The sequence below is a fragment of the Cannabis sativa genome, chromosome 3 (assembly GCF_029168945.1).
Source record: "Cannabis sativa cultivar Pink pepper isolate KNU-18-1 chromosome 3, ASM2916894v1, whole genome shotgun sequence".
NCBI classification, from domain to species: domain Eukaryota; kingdom Viridiplantae; phylum Streptophyta; class Magnoliopsida; order Rosales; family Cannabaceae; genus Cannabis; species Cannabis sativa.
Window position 1 is genome coordinate 4,304,917 of NC_083603.1, and position 17,874 is coordinate 4,322,790.

Consider the following 17,874-nt stretch of genomic DNA (forward strand, 5'->3'; position numbering starts at 1 on the left):
ACTCTACTACTCAAAGTGAGTTTATATAATGGGGATTTTTCATTTTTTTTTTTTTTTTGGAAAACTTGTTAAGTTGGGTTGAGAAAAAGTTTCTTAGTAAAAAGAATTAGGAAGGAATCAAATTGGTATTCCTCACATGACATGAACACATAAAATGCCAAGTAGTAGTACTCTACACATTTACATAAAGATTAAGTAATGAGTAATGAATATAAGTGTGAAACATTTATACCTAACTTCATCCTACCATTTCAACAGATACAAGAAGAAACAACTTACATGAGCAAAAGAAAAAAATTCAAGCTCTTTCTCTAACATAAATGAACCTCTCACTCAGACGATTGCCCAGAATTTCTTTCGACAGATTAACACCGATTCTTTCTTCTTTTCTTGATTTTCTAGGACATGGGATTCAACATCCCACAAAAACTTTGGAGCAAGAGCTTGAATTCTCGAGGTGATGACTTCTTCGTCTCGAATTATAATAAATCCCTGTGAAACAAACTTGTCAATGAACTCTTCCACATGAGTAAACAAATCCCACAGCTGCAACTAGATCAATGACAATCTCGCTACGAAATTTTTTCTGTTTTTTACTCTAAATTCTGACTAAGATGATTGTTGCCATGACATGCAATTGGGATTTGGGAGAGGGATTTATAAAATTGATACCTGAGGTCGTGCAATGCGATCCATCTCCAGCATGATATCTTCGAGCGTGCAGCCTTCCCCGCGGTTTTTATAGTGAGAGAAAAGATGGTTGGCGTGCAACATATCATACGTGCGAGGATAAGTTGAGAACGGTTCGCACCTGATGCAGAAACAATTTACAAAATGATTTCGTGGGGAAGCTAAAACATCGGTATATAAAAAGTTTCTCGAATAACATGAACATACCAATCATGAAAAGCACCAACCAGACCGCGATCATAAATGGCTGACAAAGTATTCTTCATGCTAGCAGGAACTATATTCATCACCCAAACAGGCGATGCAGTCAATGCTACAGCAAATCCACCGCAGAAAGCATTCATATCCATGACATTTCGCACTTCTGTCTCGTTGACGTTCATAAGCCTCCAGTATTTACTAATTTGCTCTTGCCAAAAGGCTGTATCTGAAGCAAATTCCTCCTGACTAATACCTGATATAAACATAATAATCAGTTATCTCACCTCATGAACAATTACTTTGTAATTCTACATTAACATACTCTGCATTCTACATTCGCGAACCAACTACAATTGTTATTCCTTCCCAAATTCGGATATTCAGTGTTGTTGGAAAACCTGTTGTCAAACTTAGTTAATTGCTAAAACGGAACTCATGTAGCCTTTATTAACTAATTCTAACTGTAATAGTTTTATAATCAATGAGCTGAGAAAACTATAAATATTTTCACAGTAAAAGAGGGAAGGAGAAAAAGCACCTATTCTGCTAAGACTTTGTGAATACACAGATAGTCGCTCGGGTCTAGAAGGAAGTTCTTGAGGATGTGTTTGTGCACCCTTGACTTGAACACAATTTCTGAGTGGTGTATTCCATGATGCAGCAGAGTCATCTACAGAATCACATATATCTAAAATGTTATCATCAGCATTACGCATGAGACATGATTGATCATCCACCTTTTTCCAGATAGCGGTCTGAACTTTTTGAGCTATGAGTTTCCAACACATTGCAGAGGTTATGTTAACCAATTTCTCCCAAATCGCTGGATAGTTTTTGTCCTTCCGATAAGCAGGTGGGGCAGAATAGACAAAGTATCCATTTGTTCGCAAAAGGCGATTCACTTCTTTTAGTAGAATACCATCTGCACAAAATGAAGAATGTCTGTAAGTACTCGAGATTGCTGGGGTTCGAATGCATTGATTCATAATTGGCCTTCAAATGCAAAATATTCTATCCAATGCCAAAGCAAAATCTAATAATAGATAATCTACACCATTGGAACCCGAAAACATAAACCCCCTAAAATGAAAAAATGAATAAGAACCAACCACATGACAACAAAATCACAAACCAAACAAAATTAAATTATTGATCACATTTCAAAATCAAAAGACAAAAAATTGATTACATACCATTCTCATGCCAATCCACACGGCATCTTGAACAGTGTACCATCTCAAAAGAACTAGAGGGGTACGGAAGTTGTTTTGCGGCTATAGCAGAAATCATTGCACTAATTCCTCGCTCTAAAGCAAACTGAATTTGATTCTCGTGACCATCTTTAGGTGCAAATGACATTGTCTGTATATCCAAGGGAAGAAGATAAGCTGAAAAGCTAGCAACACCGCATCCCACATCCAAAACTTGGGACACCCCTGCAGACTGTAGATTACCTGTCTCGTTTGTTATCATATCTCCCAGCCTGCAGTTCATAAATCATCAAAAAATTATAAAAAGATAGAATTTAACTCGACCCATTTTGATAATAATAGAAATTTCACATTCTAAGCCGATCCCTCTATATTAAATCCTATAAAAAGGCCTAGTTGTTACATCATATTTTCAATTCTGATGCTAAGTGCTCATAAGCAATAACATACAAACTAGTACAACAGCAAATCTATTGTGTACATTCTTTGAATAATTATTAAAAACGAAAAATTATAGCAAGAGGTACCTCTGGATGTATTCAGGTGCACCATGTTTGAAATGGGTACCACCACCGGGAAACCACCACACTTCACCTTTGTCATGCACCCAATTTTGTCCCCCTTTGACTTCAGCTAAATGTGTATGATTCACATTGCTTCGCCACACATAATCCCTACTGGTTGGCCATCTAATTGGAATCTTATAATCTTCTGGTGGCGGGACTAAGCAAAACAGTCTCTTATCAAGTGGGGGACAGTGTCTTTCAAGTTCCTCTCTTCTGGAGAGATCTAAGTTTTGCAACTGCTTAACATAAGTAACATTATGACAGGGGATATACTCGTTAAATGTCAACGGGCATACATCCAAACCACTATCAGGTATCTCAGTTGGCGTTCTTCGGTATGAAAGAGCAACTTTATTTGTAAACAACGAATGGTTTGTAGACGATGAATTACCGACTCCTTCAAAAAAACCAAATGATCACAAATTATTAGGAGTGTAGCAATCCAAAAAATACCCAAACCACAAAAATTCTCCAGAAACAGGAGAGAATAATATTTCAGGAAGGGAAAACAGGAAGTAATTTACTAATTACATGAATAAAATGAGACCTAAGCAATCCCTAATAACCGAAAAAGAATCAGAAAACAAGCTCCACCACACCCTATTGTAATTTTTATGACCCAAGGAAGCAAACCTATCTGCACAATCCCATATAACAGACTACTTCATCTAATATGCATTAAATATCATAAGCTAAATGCGTCTCAAATCTAAATGACTTTCAATTGTTTAGAATTTTATAAATTAGCATATATGATGATGGACTGATAAACTGGTTAGGACATGTGTAAAGACAAGCTTTTGCTTAATTTTTAATTCAAAACATACACACCTACTTGAGTACATAATCTTATAGATCTAAAGAGAAAAGTCATTTAGACAAAAGATATTTGGAAACTAAAAGAATTTCTGTGATCAAACCTAAAGAGCCATTTCAAGTTTCACTAATGATCCTTCTTAGGTAATAAGTGATAACCTTACATCAAAAGTACTGGCAAATAACAATGGACCCCATAAAAAGCTAAGATTATCAACCAAGCAAGAGGGGAAAGTAAGTCAAAACAGTATCATCATTCAGCTCAAAACAATCCACATTGTCCACTATCAAGTTGTTATATAGCATAGCCCATCCCATTGAATGTGATTATCAACAAGATCTACAAACCATATGCTTCCCCACTTAGGTAACTACTAAAAGACCCTCAAAACAATTCAATCTGACAAACCCAAAATCAATCTAATTAACATAGGAAGAGACATAACCAAGAAAAATTAGCTCAAACCCAATAAAACCCACATCCAAATATGGCCAAAAAGTATAATCTGAAACTAAATCTCATGACACAAAGATCGAATCTTTATCATATATTTACTAAAAAGACGAGGCTTTAAGTTTTAACAAACGCACCAAGAGATGAAGAAGCTGAAGAATTGTGGGAATCGAGCTGAGAAACGTAAATGGGAGCTTGATTTCCAAAGAGGGTGCCGGCATAGAAGGAAGCAACCATTACTAAGAGTAAGAGCATAATGAGTCGGCCAGATTTGGAATCGAAAGCCGAGCGTAGAGCGAACCCACCACCCATTTTTGTGAAATTCTCAAATGGGGTCCTTCCAAATCTGAAAAAGATATCAGCTTGAGTCAGTGTATGGATTATATCACCACCACTCCACCATTACCACCACCGACTTTACTCTTCTTCCTCTGTTATTTACAGACATAGAAGCTTCATCATTTGTTAATTTTGTATGTTTAACTAATTATGCTTGCACGTAAGATACACGTGATGTGACTCTAGATGAATAAAAGGAGGATAAATTTTGCATTTTATTATTTAATATAAAGTTCTTTTGGAATAAATTATCTCAATTATCAATTCACTTAATTGTCTAAATTTAAATTTTGGTGTTATTTGTGGATGTATACGTCAAAAAATTTGTAAATTTTGAAACAGGTTACACATTAGCCGAAAAGTTATAAATAGAGATTAAAGGGGAGATACTTGACTCGTCTTTTCGGAGCGGTGGCACTTTGAGCTCACAACAGATCACAAACATCTCTTTTCTATAGCTCATCTTTTTGGATCGGCGGCATTTTAGACTCACAACGAATCACAAGTGGCTCTAATACTATGTTAGAATTTGGGATAAGATGAATGAGGTTCCATATTATCTAGCTTACTGCCAACATGGACAGTTTATGTGTACACTCTTATTCATATAATAAAAAATAATACTCATAATACTAAATATATATATATAGTAGCTTAGTGGTAATTTAATTAGAACAATAATTAAGAGGTTTAGAGTTCATATCCTAACAACCTCACTTTTTTACTTGGGCCCCAATTTTTATTTTTGCCTAAGGCCCAAATTAGCATATAGTTGGTCATTAGACCTTAGCATCAATTGTTTTTGAACCTTTGAACGAGGTCTACTCAGAAGGCCATTACTTAAGAGTAATGTTCGATCATTATGCAATTATATGGTCCTCGGACCTGTTGTATTTATTGGTAGTATTTTCTTATGCTCGTTGTTCCAATAACATGGTACTAGAACTAGCTCTATATTTTTATCATAACGACCAAGCTTATATGCTCCTGATTTTGTAACTTCCGTTACTTGATATGGCCCTTCTTAATTAGGCCTGAGCACACCTGATGCATTGTCCTTAGTGTTTAGGATTACTCTTCTGAGCACCTTGTCCCTCACAAAAAACTTTCTTGCCTTTACTTGCTTGTTGAAGTACCGAGCTACTTTCTATTAATGAGCTTGTAGCTTTAGATTTGCTAAATCTCTTTTCTCATCAATCTCATCAAGTGACTCTCCTAGGAGGGAATAGTTAGTCTCTTAATTATACATCAATCTTCTGTGGGACAGAGGCTCTAGTTCAACTGGCATCATTGCTTCATAGCCATAAGCCATAGTAAAAAGAGTTTGCCCAATTGTCGTCCTCTCAGTTGTTCTGTACGACCAAAGTACCTCGAGCAATTCCTCCGACCAATTACCCTTGGCTTCTTTGAGTTGTTTCTTCATAGTGTCTTTCAGTGTCTTATTGACTGCTTCGACTTGTCCATTTGTTTGGGGATGTGTGACTGCTGAGAAACTCTTTATAACCCCATGTGTCGTGGAGAAATTAATGAACATCTAGTTGTCAAATTATTTTTCATTGTCTGATTTTTTTTAGGAAGTCTATACTAACATATAATATTTTTTCCTACAAAATTTAAAATTTTCTTGGAAGTAATGGTTGCCAGTGGTTCGCCCTCTGTCCACTTAGTAAAATAATCAACGACCACTACTGCATACAGCACTCCACCTTTTTTTCTGGGTAATTTTCTGATCAAGTATATTCCTCATATAGCAAAGGGCCATGGGTTTTGCATATGTATCAACTCGTTGGGTGGTGCAGGGGATTTTAAAAAACTTTTGGCATTTACCACAAATTTTCACGCAAACTTTTGATTCTTCAATCATTGTCGACCGAAAGTAACCCTGCCTTAGTATTTTCTTGGATAAACTTTGTAGCCCAGAATGATTGCCACAAAAGGGGCGAACCCACATAGAAGCGAGGCAGGGCAGTCGCCCTTGAATAAAATGAAAAAATATATATATGTGCAATTTAGTTAGTTACGATATATATTTGTAATAAAAGATGATATTTGTAGACATAATATTAACTTTGGTGTAATGGTTAAGCTATATTTCATATAAGTTAGAGGTTAAGGGTTTAAATCTCACTAAGAGCATAAAATTTTTTGTTTTTAGTTTACTTTTGCCCCTGCCTTACAAAATAAAATTACACACCCCTCACTTTAAATTTTGGGTCTGCCACTGGTTACAACCATATTTGTGTGTCCTGAAAAGACTCAAAATAAAGATTGTGTTTCTTTGCTTTCAATGAAAGTACAAAAATATTAACCTTGTTTTTAGCCAACGATGGTGAGTCAAATTAAAGTGTGTCACCCAGATGGATGTCATGTCACCTTGTGTAGCTAACTAATATTTGCCAACTAGGCCAACTTTTGTCAATTTCTTAAATTACTCCTCCCATTTTTCAACACACTCTTGCCTCTCTCTTCCTTTACTCTCTCTTGCTCTCTTCCCGATCTGAAGGACTAGCACCGACTCAAACCCTAACATCAAACATCTCAGACTCTCTCACCAACCCACGACCACTGTAGCCAGATCATCACAATGTCAAAGGTAAGATTTCGGGCCCTCTTTTTTTTTCATTTCATTTCATTGTATTTTTGAGTTAAAATGTATGAGTTTATTAATTTAGGATTAAAATATATGATGAATCTCCGTAATCTGTGAGTTTATGTTAGATTTAGGGTTGAATTTGGTCAAATTTGTATTTTGAATGAAAAATTAGTTCTTACGCATGTCTTTCTATTGTTGAAATAAGTAAATATTGAAGATGTAGATCCGATAGTGGCCCGAATCTACCAATTTTTTTACACAAAAAAGAGGTAACATCGGACCACTATCGAACATATATTTTAAACCTTTATTCATTTTAACAATAAAAAAATAAAAATCAGGCCTGCATCATACTACCATCGGACCACTCTTGCGGCCGGCCAGTGACCATTATCTACCATATTCTTATTCATACAAATTTTAGTTTTGTTACGAACTGGATGTAGGTAGTATACCATAACAGGGCGTATAGCAATGAAAAACCTTATTGAATGTTTGAGCTTCCTCTGACATAATAAATATATTTCATTTCATTGTTGATGATATCTATTTTTTCACAGGTTCCTGTTATTGTAGAAGAGTTTGATAACAGTGTTGTAAAAACATGAGATCATTCTATGTTCTCTGATGTTAAAATGATTATAATTTAATTAGAGCACGAAGAAAATGATTATATAAATTAATGAATATTCTAATATTTTTCACAACCAAAAGAGATTGATATATATATATATATATACTAGGTGATTGTTACGTGTGCTTGTAGTGTTAGTTTTATTTAATATTTTAGTTTTTTATTTTAATTAATAATTAAAATAGTATAATTATTTGAACGATTTGTTTTATAAAAATAAAATATGTGTCAGTATATTTAGTAAGTAAAACATAGTTGTGTTATAATAATGTATGTTATTAATAGTAAAATGTACATTAATCTTCTAATTGAAAAAAAAATTCTATTATCTCATTTCATATTTAATAATAGCTACACAACTATATATTTATAGACTTTCACATTCTTTGCAAATTACTAATAAGCACCAATAATATTTTCATATTCTAATATTTTTCAACACAAACATATAAGCACAAACATATAAGGTAAATACTAATTACAGCACATTTCATCTTTTTTTTTTTATTATTTTTTTAAGCCCAAGCCCAAAAATCTCTAAGCCAACACAATCAATCTTCTTTTATATTATCTTTTCTAGATATTTTATCTATATATTTTTTTTAAAAAAATAAATAAAAAAATTATTAATATTCTCCCAAGATAGGTTTGTTAGAGAGATATGTGGCTAAGATGATTTTTTTAATTTAAAAAGAGATTATTAATATTTAAAAGATTGTTTATTTGAAAGATTGTTTAATTTTTTGGGTTTAATTATTGGGTTTATTTTTTAACGGGGGATCAAACCTAATCGTTAAATTTAACAGAATATTCTTTTATTTTTAAGTATATTCTGTTAAACCAAGAATGTTAAACCAAGAAATACCGTTAGATAGACACTTTTAATATATAAAGATATAATAATCCAAGTAGTTGCACTTGTTTTATGTGAATTAATATAAATTAGTTGTTTTAAGAAAGAGTCATCACTTAATGACACGTTTGGGTGCTAAGCTTAGTTGTTAAGACAGAAGTAGAGTCCCACATCGACCATGTAAAAGAAATATTTAATGTATTTATAGTCCAAGCTCGGGTCTTCAGTGCACGACCTTACTTGAACAGGATCTGTTCTATAGGCTCGTACCTCTGTATCCTTGACTTCTAAGGAGACAGGAAACCAAACCTGGTGGATGAACCATGACCGTCCGATCAGAGCGTGATTAACGGCTAGATAATCTTCGGATCATCACGGCTGTAGAGGATCGTTCTCAGTTAGTTCTCTAGCTGGGGTGGTCGGTCGGTTGTCTGACAGGTTCTAATATCTTTTTTTTTTTTTTTTGCATGTTTTTATTAGTAAATTTTCATGAACAACAGAGGAATTAAGAGGTTATTGTTTTCATTTGATTTCTCCTTAATAAATATAGTTTTAGTCTCATCACCCCCAAGTTAAGATAAGATGTCTAGTAAGACCTGTAAACAACAACAATAATTTCCAAATCACATGTCTAGTGTAAGTGTGTAACTTGGTCCAAACCATATTACAAACTAACCAAACTTCACTATAATTTCCTTACTGGTCAGATACCTTTACAAAGAAAAAATAAAATGAAAAATAGTTTCTAATCAAATTTGTGGAAAATATTTTCTTTTCTTGCATGATTAACAAGTATGAAAAGAAGACCTCTATACCAGCTTCTAAGAGCAATACCCTTTAGCCTATTTTAAGTTCCTATTTGAGATTAAGATAATTCTGAAGCTGCAAAAATGTTACCAAAGAAAGAAAGAGCAATGAATTATATAAAATATTAAACCAATATTATATTATCATTGAATAAAGACAAAATACAAAAACAATTTTCTATTGCAGTTAGATTAATATTGTATCCCACATTGATAAGCTGCATAGAATAAATAGTGGTCTTTAGGCTCGTACTTCTGTTTCCTTGATTTCTAAGGAGACAGGAAACCAACCCTGGTGAATGAACCATGACCGTTCGATCAGAGCGTGATTAATGGCTAGATCTTCTTCAGAAAATTACGGCTGTAGAGGATCGTTCAGCTAGTTCTTCTAAGCCAGGGTGGTTGAACGGTTGTCTGACAGGTTCCAATCTTCTTACTTATTTTTTTAGTTAATTTTTTTCATTAACAACTGAGGATTTAAGAGGCTCTTCTGGTCTTAGGATCACACAATTCAGAGTACAACTCATTTGGTTTCTCTTCTGTTGCTTATTGTTGAAATAAATTCCTCTTTAATGAAATTTTCATGATCACCATTAAACTGTAATATATTAGCTTTGAGAAGATCTACGCCAATATGGCTTTGCTTGTTGTAGTTAAGTTAGTTCATAAAGCTCGGACTTTAAACTTCAAACTATTTGGGGAACAAGACTTATTTAATAAAACGTTTATGACCAAAGCAAGCAATGTATGCTTAGCTATATCTGGTTTCATTTTTGCCTCGTTAAAACTAAGCATAATGTCTTGTGGGATTTTCTGCCTCGATAGGCTTTTCTTGTGCAATTTTCATTTCTTAATGTATTGATGTTTGTGTTTGTGTTTGTGTTTAAATGTTGTACAGATGGATCTGTGTACCTTCAGGAGTAGCTGTTATCTTCAGTTTTGGTTCTTGTTAATGCAGTAGAGTTCTGTTTGGTACTAGAGAAACATTTAGTTGTTTTTACCTTTTGAATTGAAGCCAATTGATAACACTGTTGTAAAAGCATGAGAATTGAAACTATTGTTAAAATAAATCAAATCATGTTGGAACATTATTTATGATGATTCCTTTATATCCCCTAAATAATTTCTGAAGTGTTGTGTGTTTACTATAATTTAATTGGCACAAATGATTATATTCGAATATTTTTCACAACCAAAGAGATTGATATATATATATACATAATAATCCATGGTTGCTTGCATTTGTTTTATGTGAATTTATATACGTAGTTGTCATAAGATTAATAATCACTTAATAATGAGTAATCACTTAATCACACACATCTGGATGCTTAGTTGTTACTGGAGTCCCACATCGACCATGTAAAAGAAATATTTAATGTATTTATAGTCCAACCTGTAGCCTTCAGTGCACGACCTTACTTGAACAGGATCTGTTCTATAGGCTCGTACCTCTGTTTCCTTGAGTTCTAAGGAGACAGGAAACCAAACCTGGTGGATAAACTATGGCCGTCCGATCAGAGCGTGATTAACGGTTAGATGATCTTTGGATCATCACGGCTGTAGAGGAGCGTTCTCAGCTAGTTCTCAAGCTGGGGTGGTCGGTCGGTTGTCTGACAGGTTCTAATCTTTTGTTCTTTTTTTTTTTGGGCATGTTTATTAGTTAATTTTCATTGACAACTGATGATTAAGATGTTCTTCTTCTGATCTTAGCTGGTGTTTGAGTGTAAACTGTTATTGCAGGTTTGTGGAATAGAAGAGGCCAAATTTGTGCATGAAGATATGTTGGGGTCACAATCCTCTCTTCAAGTAAAGAGAATCCTTGAGACTTATTCAAGTTAAGATGTTTCTTTAATTAAAGACTTGTGTAACAAACAACAACAAGTAAGTATCAACAATCCCACAAATCCGAATACTCTACTCTTCATTCGATAATTTTTACAAAATGGATAGTCTAAAATAATATTTGAATGAACAAACAAATTTAGCACAAAATTCTACGTACCTAGATATTTGACTAGAACTACGTGTACATCACTATTATTTTAGCAGTTGGATGCTCATAAATTATGTTAGACAATTTCCTCCGTCTATATTTGACTAGAAATACTCACAATAATTTAAAGTTGACTGAGAATAATGCTCACATATTATATATAGATTGAGATTTGAGATTGATCTAAAGAATATTATTATTAGGGTTGTGTTGTTTTAATATGAATATGGGAAAATCCTATGTCATTAATATGCTCTCAATGTTAGTACTACTTAATCTTGCTATGATCACTTTGCTCCCTTATGCACATGCACGTCACAAATTTCCACCACCCCCACCCCCACCAATTAGAAGTCCGATGAACTCCCCCTCCCCCGTCAGCCCCATCCCAAAACCGACACCGCCACCGCCACCGCCGCTACAGAAGAAGTCAGCAAGATCATACTCAGCTTTATCACCACAGGGCTTCTAAGAGTATTTTCACTTTTTTTTTAGGACTATACTATTGTGAAATGAAATTTTCTTTAATAAATTTCAGGCTTTGTTTTCAGTCTATTTAAAAAAAATATATAAAATATTAAACCAATATTATAGTATCATTGAATAAAGACAAAATACAAAAACAATTTTCTATTGCAGTTAGATTGATATTGTATCCTACATCGATAAGCTGAACAGAATAAGTAGTGTTCTTATACTGAAGCATGAACGGGATCTGTTCTATAGGCTCGTACTTCTGTTTCCTTGATTTCTAAGGAGACAGGAAACCAACCCTGGTGGATGAACCATGACCGTTCGATCAGAGTGTGATTAATGGCTAGATCTTCTTCAGAAGATTACGGCTGTAGAGGATCGTTCTCAGCTAGTTCTTCTAGCCGGGGTGGTTGATCGGTTGTCTGACAAGTTCCAATCTTTTTACTTTTTTTTTTAGTTAATCTGGTCTTAGGAGAACACAATTCAGAGTACAACTCATTTGGTTTCTGTTCTATTGCTTATTGTTGAAATAAATTCCTCTTTAATGAAATTTTCATAATCTATTAGCTTTGAGAAGATGCTGAGAATTATAAGATCTACGCCAATATGGCTTTGCTTGTTGTAGTTAAGTTAGTTCATAAAGCTCAGACTTTAAACTTCAAACTATTTGGGGAGCAAGACTTATTTAATAAAACCTTTATGACCAAAGCAAACAATGTATGCTTAGCTATGTCTTGTGGGATTTTCTGCCTCGATAGGCTTTTCTTGTGCAATTTTCATTTCTTAATGTATTGTTGTTTGTGTTTAAATATTGTACAGATGGATCTGTGTACCTTCAGGACTAGCTGTTATCTTCAGTTTTGGTTCTTGTTAATGTAGTAGAGTTTTAGGTGTTTAAACTATTGTTCTAAGTCTCAATTTAGAATGAGAAAGTCAAATCATTTTGGAACATTATATATGATGATTACTTTATATCGCCTAAATAATTTCTAAAGTGCTGTGTGTTTCTCTGTTTTCTGATGTTAAAATACTATAATTTAATTGGCACAAATGATTATATTCGAATATTTTTCACAACCAAAAGAGATTAATATATATAATATATAATAATCCATGGTTGCTTGCAGTTGTTTTATGTGAATTAATATACGTAATTGTCTTAAGATTAAACACACTTTTACATGTTATATATTTTAGTACAAAACCCAAATAATAATGAGTAATCACTTAATCACACACATCTGGATGCTTAGTTGTTACTAGAGTCCCACATCGACCATGTAAAAGAAATATTTGATGTATTTATAGTCCAACCTGTGGTCTTCAGTGCACGACCTTACTTGAACAGGATCTGTTCTATAGGCTCGTACCTCTGTTTCCTTGAGTTCTAAGGAGACAGGAAACCAAACCTGGTGGATGAACTATGGCCGTCCGATCAGAGCGTGATTAACGGTTCGATGATCTTTGGATCATCACGGCTGTAGAGGATCGTTCTCAGCTAGTTCTCTAGCTGGGGTGGTCGGTCGGTTGTCTGACAGGTTCCAATCTTTTTTCTTTTTTATTTTTGGCATGTTTATTGGTTAATTTTCATTGACAACTGATGATTTAAGATGTTCTTCTTGTGATCTTAGCTGGTGTTTTAGTCTCATCACCCCAAGTTAAGATGTCTAACAATACTTGTAAATCTGAATAGTGTCCCATCACAAAGTATTGTAAATCTGAATAGTGTCCCATCACAAACAAAATGTTAATTGAAGATAGTCTGAGGTGGATTTGCCTAGATTTTTATTTACTGTTATTGCAGGTTTGTGGAATAGAAGAGGCCAAATTTGTCCATCAACATATGTTGGGGTCACAATCCTCTCTTCAAGTAAAGAGAATCCTTGAGATGTGGCTCTATGTATAGTTTATATGTTGAAGAAAATGAGAACATAAAGCAACAATCTTCAACGTGGTAAATTTTAAGCATATTCTATCAAATTCAATTAAGATGTTGAATTAAAGACTTTTGTAACAAACAACAACAAAAGCAAGTATCAACAATCCCACAAATCAGAATACTGTACTCTTCTCAATTCTCATCAAACACACAAAAAAACAACTGCAACAGAGTTTGAGCAGGTTGGTGATGCTTCTTCATTCAACCACATCTTGAAAATGTCCTCCAAATCAACATTATCTACAACAAAATGTTCCAACTAATCACCAAACTAAAGGAAAGCAACGGTTGACATTGGAATGCTCAAGATATATAAAGAAGATTATTAAGGATATTTAACTCCAAATCTAGCTAGTTTCATCTTTGCCTCATCATCTAACTAAAATTCCAACTCAGATTTTCGGATATTAAGACCTTCCATTTCTTCAAACTCCTATAACATTCAACATTAAAACCCAAAAACAGAATAGTTTACTACATTCAAAAGAGAATTTACCTATACCATGTTCATCATTGAATTATTAAAGGTTAAAGGTTAACCTCAGGGGAATTTTCTCCATAAATCTTCTTGTAGCAGAATTCAACAAAAACCATTTTGGATCGAAAATAATTTATTTTGTTAAATGATAATTTTCAAAAAAGTACAAAATAGACCAACCCTAAACTTAATTTTTATCAAATTTTAACTTAACAATCACTTGAACTGGAAGTATTATTAGGAGACTAATTGTTGGTACTAAATATTGGTTTTAGGTTAATTATATTAAAAATTAAATTACCAAAATTAAACATAAATAATCTAATCTAATCAATAACTTTTATAAAATACATAATCTAATAAATTTAGCACAAAATTCAACATAACTAAATATTTGACTAGAACTACGTACAAAACCCATGTTGATGCTCATTAATTACGTTAGACAATTTCCTCCGTCTATATTTGACTAGAAATACTCACAATAATTTAAAGTTGACTGAGAATAATGCTCACATATTATATATAGATTGAGATTTGAGATTGATCTAAAGAATATTATTATTAGGAGGGTTGTGTTGTTTTAATTAAAATATGGGAAAATCCTATGTCATTAATATGCTCTCAATGTTAGTACTACTTAATCTTGCTATGATCACTTTGCTCCCTTATGCACATGCACGTCACAAATTTCCACCACCCCCACCACCACCAATTAGAAGTCCGATCCAATCCCCCGTCACCCCCATCCCGAGACCGACACCGCCACCGCCACCGCCGCTACAGAAGAAGTCAGCAAGATCATTGTTAGGTTATTTTTAGTATTAATTTTAGATTAAGTTTAGTATATTTTTAATTAAGTTTTAATCGTGTTTGGAGCATTTTTACGCTTGTTATCTTTTATTTTTGCAGATTTAAAATAGAAGAAGATTAGAAAAATATCAGAGAAAAAGATGGGAAAAAAGATAAAAATATCATGATATTTATAATAGAGAAAATTGTGCAAGCTGAAACTTCAAGCCTGAATTCGACTGTCTTATGATTGGATTTTGGAAAAAGTCAAAACATGAAAGTTCTAGATCTCTCTTTTATCTTTCCGGAACATCTTAAATCGTTCAATTTCGAGCAATATTGAGAGAGTTATGGTCCAAATACTATCAGTGGACGCAGCAGAAAAAAAATATCTCGTTTGAGGTTTCCCAAAAATTTAAATTCGAGTGGGAATTTAAATATTGCGTTTTTTCCATATTTTTAGGCCTTCAATGCCTATATAAAGGGAAGAAGGGAGTTGATTTCATCAAGCAATTTTAGAGAGAAAAACAGAGAGAATACAGATGGAAAGTGGAGAGATCAACTGCAATATTGGAGGCATTCTTCAGAGGGTTTTCAGCATTCTTCTCTTCTCTATTTTTATCTCTTTTCTTAAAGTTAATATGTGTGATTGTGCTCTCATGAACATGTGTAGCTAAACACTTTAATTAGGGTTAGATGGATATTGTTTAACATTGTTTATGGTTTTAATATGATTAATTTTCCCCCTAATTTCTATGTATTCTATTTTATTTGTGCTTAATTACTTTTAATTGCCTGATCACCAATTAACTGTCTATGATTTTGATGCGAGATCTGAGAAGTGAGTGTCAAATATGCTATAGTAGAATAGAACTGAATTTCGATATAGGACGAGAGTATCTATATGGTTTAGATAGCTTATAGGGTTTCTGTGTTTAATGCCTGTTGCATGTTAAATTTATCACGAGAGTAGAAAGTTTGCATGTAATTGAGATTTATATATCTGAGAAGACTATAAATTACCTTAGTAAACCTGCTATTGCATAGAAATTAATATTAGGAAAATAATCATATTAGGTCATATTCAATAGAAACAATTGAAATCGAAGCCCTAGTTTTTATTAACTTTCAATTTTCTTGAATAATTGTTTCTTACTAGTTTCTTATTTTTAATTCTTTCTTAATTTTTATTCAACCAAATAGAAGTAAAGGTTTAATTTTAACGTACTTAACTGCACTCCCTGTGGGATCGACCTCACTCCTAGTGAGTCTACTACTTGAAACGATACGTACACTTGCGTGTGCAAAATATCGCAACAAGTTTTTGGCGCCGTTGCCGGGGAGTGATAGTTAATATTATTAAAAATTAAATTTTGTTCTAATTTTGTTTTTCTTTTTAGTTTTAGCATTAATTTTGTTGTTTCAAATTTTTATCTTTTTAGTACTAATTTAGTTTTATTTTTTTAATTTTACTAATGTTTTACTTATGAGTTTGACCTGCAAGATAAATTCAGATGCTATATCTTGAGGATTTTGCCCAACAACATAATGAGCCATTCTATTCTGCTTGGAGGAGATTTAAAGAGTATGGAGAGAGATGTTATCCCACTTTCTCAAGTGGATGTTTTACGTGGCTCTTTTATAATGGACTTAATGATGAAACAAGAAGCTGGGTTGATTATGGAGCAGAGGCAACTTGGAGCACCTCTATTAATGAGAGGCTATGACGTAATCGATTTATTGAATAATATGGCAGATTTTGATTATGACTGGCATTGGGATCCATCACTTCAGGGTTGGAGTCACCAATACCCACCTTATTGCCGAAATTCATCCCAACAAACTGAAAAAGAGGAGCAACTATTAGCACTTATGCAATCACTTCCAGGAGAGATTAATCGCTTAACAGACATGGTGAGATCCTTATGTGATAATTTAGTGGCTCATGATTCAGAATGTAATAACTCCAATAATGAAAGTTATGAGAGTTATTGCTACAATGAAGAAGGGTCATTAGTTGAATACAAGGAAGACAATGAGCCTACAATTGAAGATCAAGATCCTTGTGAAGAAGAACTCATTGAATATGAAATCACAAGCAAGGGTATGGATAGCCAAGTGGAGAGTGAGCAACAAGAAGAAGGATTGTTAGATGAAAGTGTAGATACTGTGACATTGGAGGATAAGGAAGAACATGACATCATTGATTCAACTTCATCAATGATATTGACTAATAAACCACCAATGAATCCATATATTTCATCAACACCATATTATATCCTCTGCAAGCTACAAAAGGCTTCTCCCCAAGCTCATCATCCAAAGTCTTATGTTGTTGGTGCTGACTTTTGTTCAAACTCATCGCTTGCCAAGCTTGAAGGCAAGTACAACAATAATTTTCAAGTTGTCTTGCATGACGCTTATTACGGGCGTCAACCGCTTGTTGATGTGGCACTCAGGTAAGTTTCCTTTCCTTTTTCTTTGATGTCACATTGGGGACAATGTGTCACTTTAGTTTGGGGGGTGACTTAATTTTTATTTTTATTTTGAGTTTTTTTTTTTATTATTTTATTTTGAGTTTGATGTCTTTTAATTTTTAGTTTTTAGTTTTTATTGTTTTGAGTCAATTTTCTTAATATGAGTCAATCTGAAAGTAGGTAGATAGCATGATTTAAAAAGTTAATTTATTTTTTGAAAAATCCGTGTGCTTGGTGATATTACATTCTTGACTAATTTTAATTTTATACTTAAAAGAACATAGAATCATATTAGGTAATTTTCAAGTAATTGAATTGGTTTATGTATGCTAATTCGATATGTGGAAAGTTGCTTGGAAAATTCTAGAACTTGCTTGCTTGCTATTTGAGGCGAAATAATAAATTATGCACGACTAGGAAAGTGATTTAGGCAATTTTTGGATCGATTGTGCCTTTCAAGCCATCCCTGTAATTTTATCCTAGTTACCATTTTTGAGCCTTAACCTATTCTTTGTTCAACACATATGAGCCTAGAAAAGATAAACCCATAAATAT

The 17,874-nt window shown here is 33.5% G+C and overlaps 1 protein-coding gene, 1 long non-coding RNA gene and 5 other non-coding genes across 7 annotated transcripts; 6 read left to right on the forward strand and 1 right to left on the reverse strand.

Annotated features, from left to right (window-relative positions):
- Positions 1 to 106: 106 nt before the first annotated feature.
- LOC115709593 (probable methyltransferase PMT7) lies at positions 107 to 4,511 on the reverse strand. The gene is made up of 7 exons (XM_030637724.2): positions 4,076 to 4,511; positions 2,630 to 3,065; positions 2,085 to 2,374; positions 1,430 to 1,813; positions 898 to 1,144; positions 673 to 811; positions 107 to 492 (listed from the first exon to the last, which is right to left on the reverse strand). The coding sequence occupies exons 1-7, from the start codon at positions 4,248 to 4,250 to the stop codon at positions 334 to 336; spliced, it is 1,830 nt and encodes a 609-aa protein (XP_030493584.2). The 5' UTR covers positions 4,251 to 4,511; the 3' UTR covers positions 107 to 333.
- A 3,947-nt stretch (positions 4,512 to 8,458) lies between these two features.
- Positions 8,459 to 13,592, forward strand: LOC133035575 (uncharacterized). The gene is made up of 2 exons (XR_009686714.1): positions 8,459 to 13,171; positions 13,438 to 13,592. It is a non-coding gene; the product is annotated as an uncharacterized LOC133035575 (long non-coding RNA).
- Positions 8,588 to 8,798, forward strand: LOC115711840 (small nucleolar RNA U3). Its single transcript, XR_004010709.2, has one exon. It is a non-coding gene; the product is annotated as a small nucleolar RNA U3 (small nucleolar RNA).
- On the forward strand, positions 9,377 to 9,587 carry LOC115711849 (small nucleolar RNA U3). The gene has a single exon (XR_004010717.2). It is a non-coding gene; the product is annotated as a small nucleolar RNA U3 (small nucleolar RNA).
- Positions 10,576 to 10,786, forward strand: LOC115711839 (small nucleolar RNA U3). The gene has a single exon (XR_004010708.2). It is a non-coding gene; the product is annotated as a small nucleolar RNA U3 (small nucleolar RNA).
- LOC115711848 (small nucleolar RNA U3) lies at positions 11,854 to 12,065 on the forward strand. The gene has a single exon (XR_004010716.1). It is a non-coding gene; the product is annotated as a small nucleolar RNA U3 (small nucleolar RNA).
- On the forward strand, positions 12,964 to 13,174 carry LOC115711841 (small nucleolar RNA U3). The gene has a single exon (XR_004010710.2). It is a non-coding gene; the product is annotated as a small nucleolar RNA U3 (small nucleolar RNA).
- Positions 13,593 to 17,874: the final 4,282 nt, after the last annotated feature.

Coding starts and splice junctions, on each gene's coding strand:
- LOC115709593 (XM_030637724.2), bottom strand. CDS start 4,250: ATGGGTGGTGGGTTCGCTCTACGCTCGGCTTTCGATTCCAAATCTGGC. Junction 3,066..4,075: donor TTCAGCTTCTTCATCTCTTG/GTGCGTTTGTTA, acceptor GTTTTTTTGAAG/GAGTCGGTAATTCATCGTCT. Junction 1,814..2,084: donor TGTGGATTGGCATGAGAATG/GTATGTAATCAA, acceptor CATTTTGTGCAG/ATGGTATTCTACTAAAAGAA.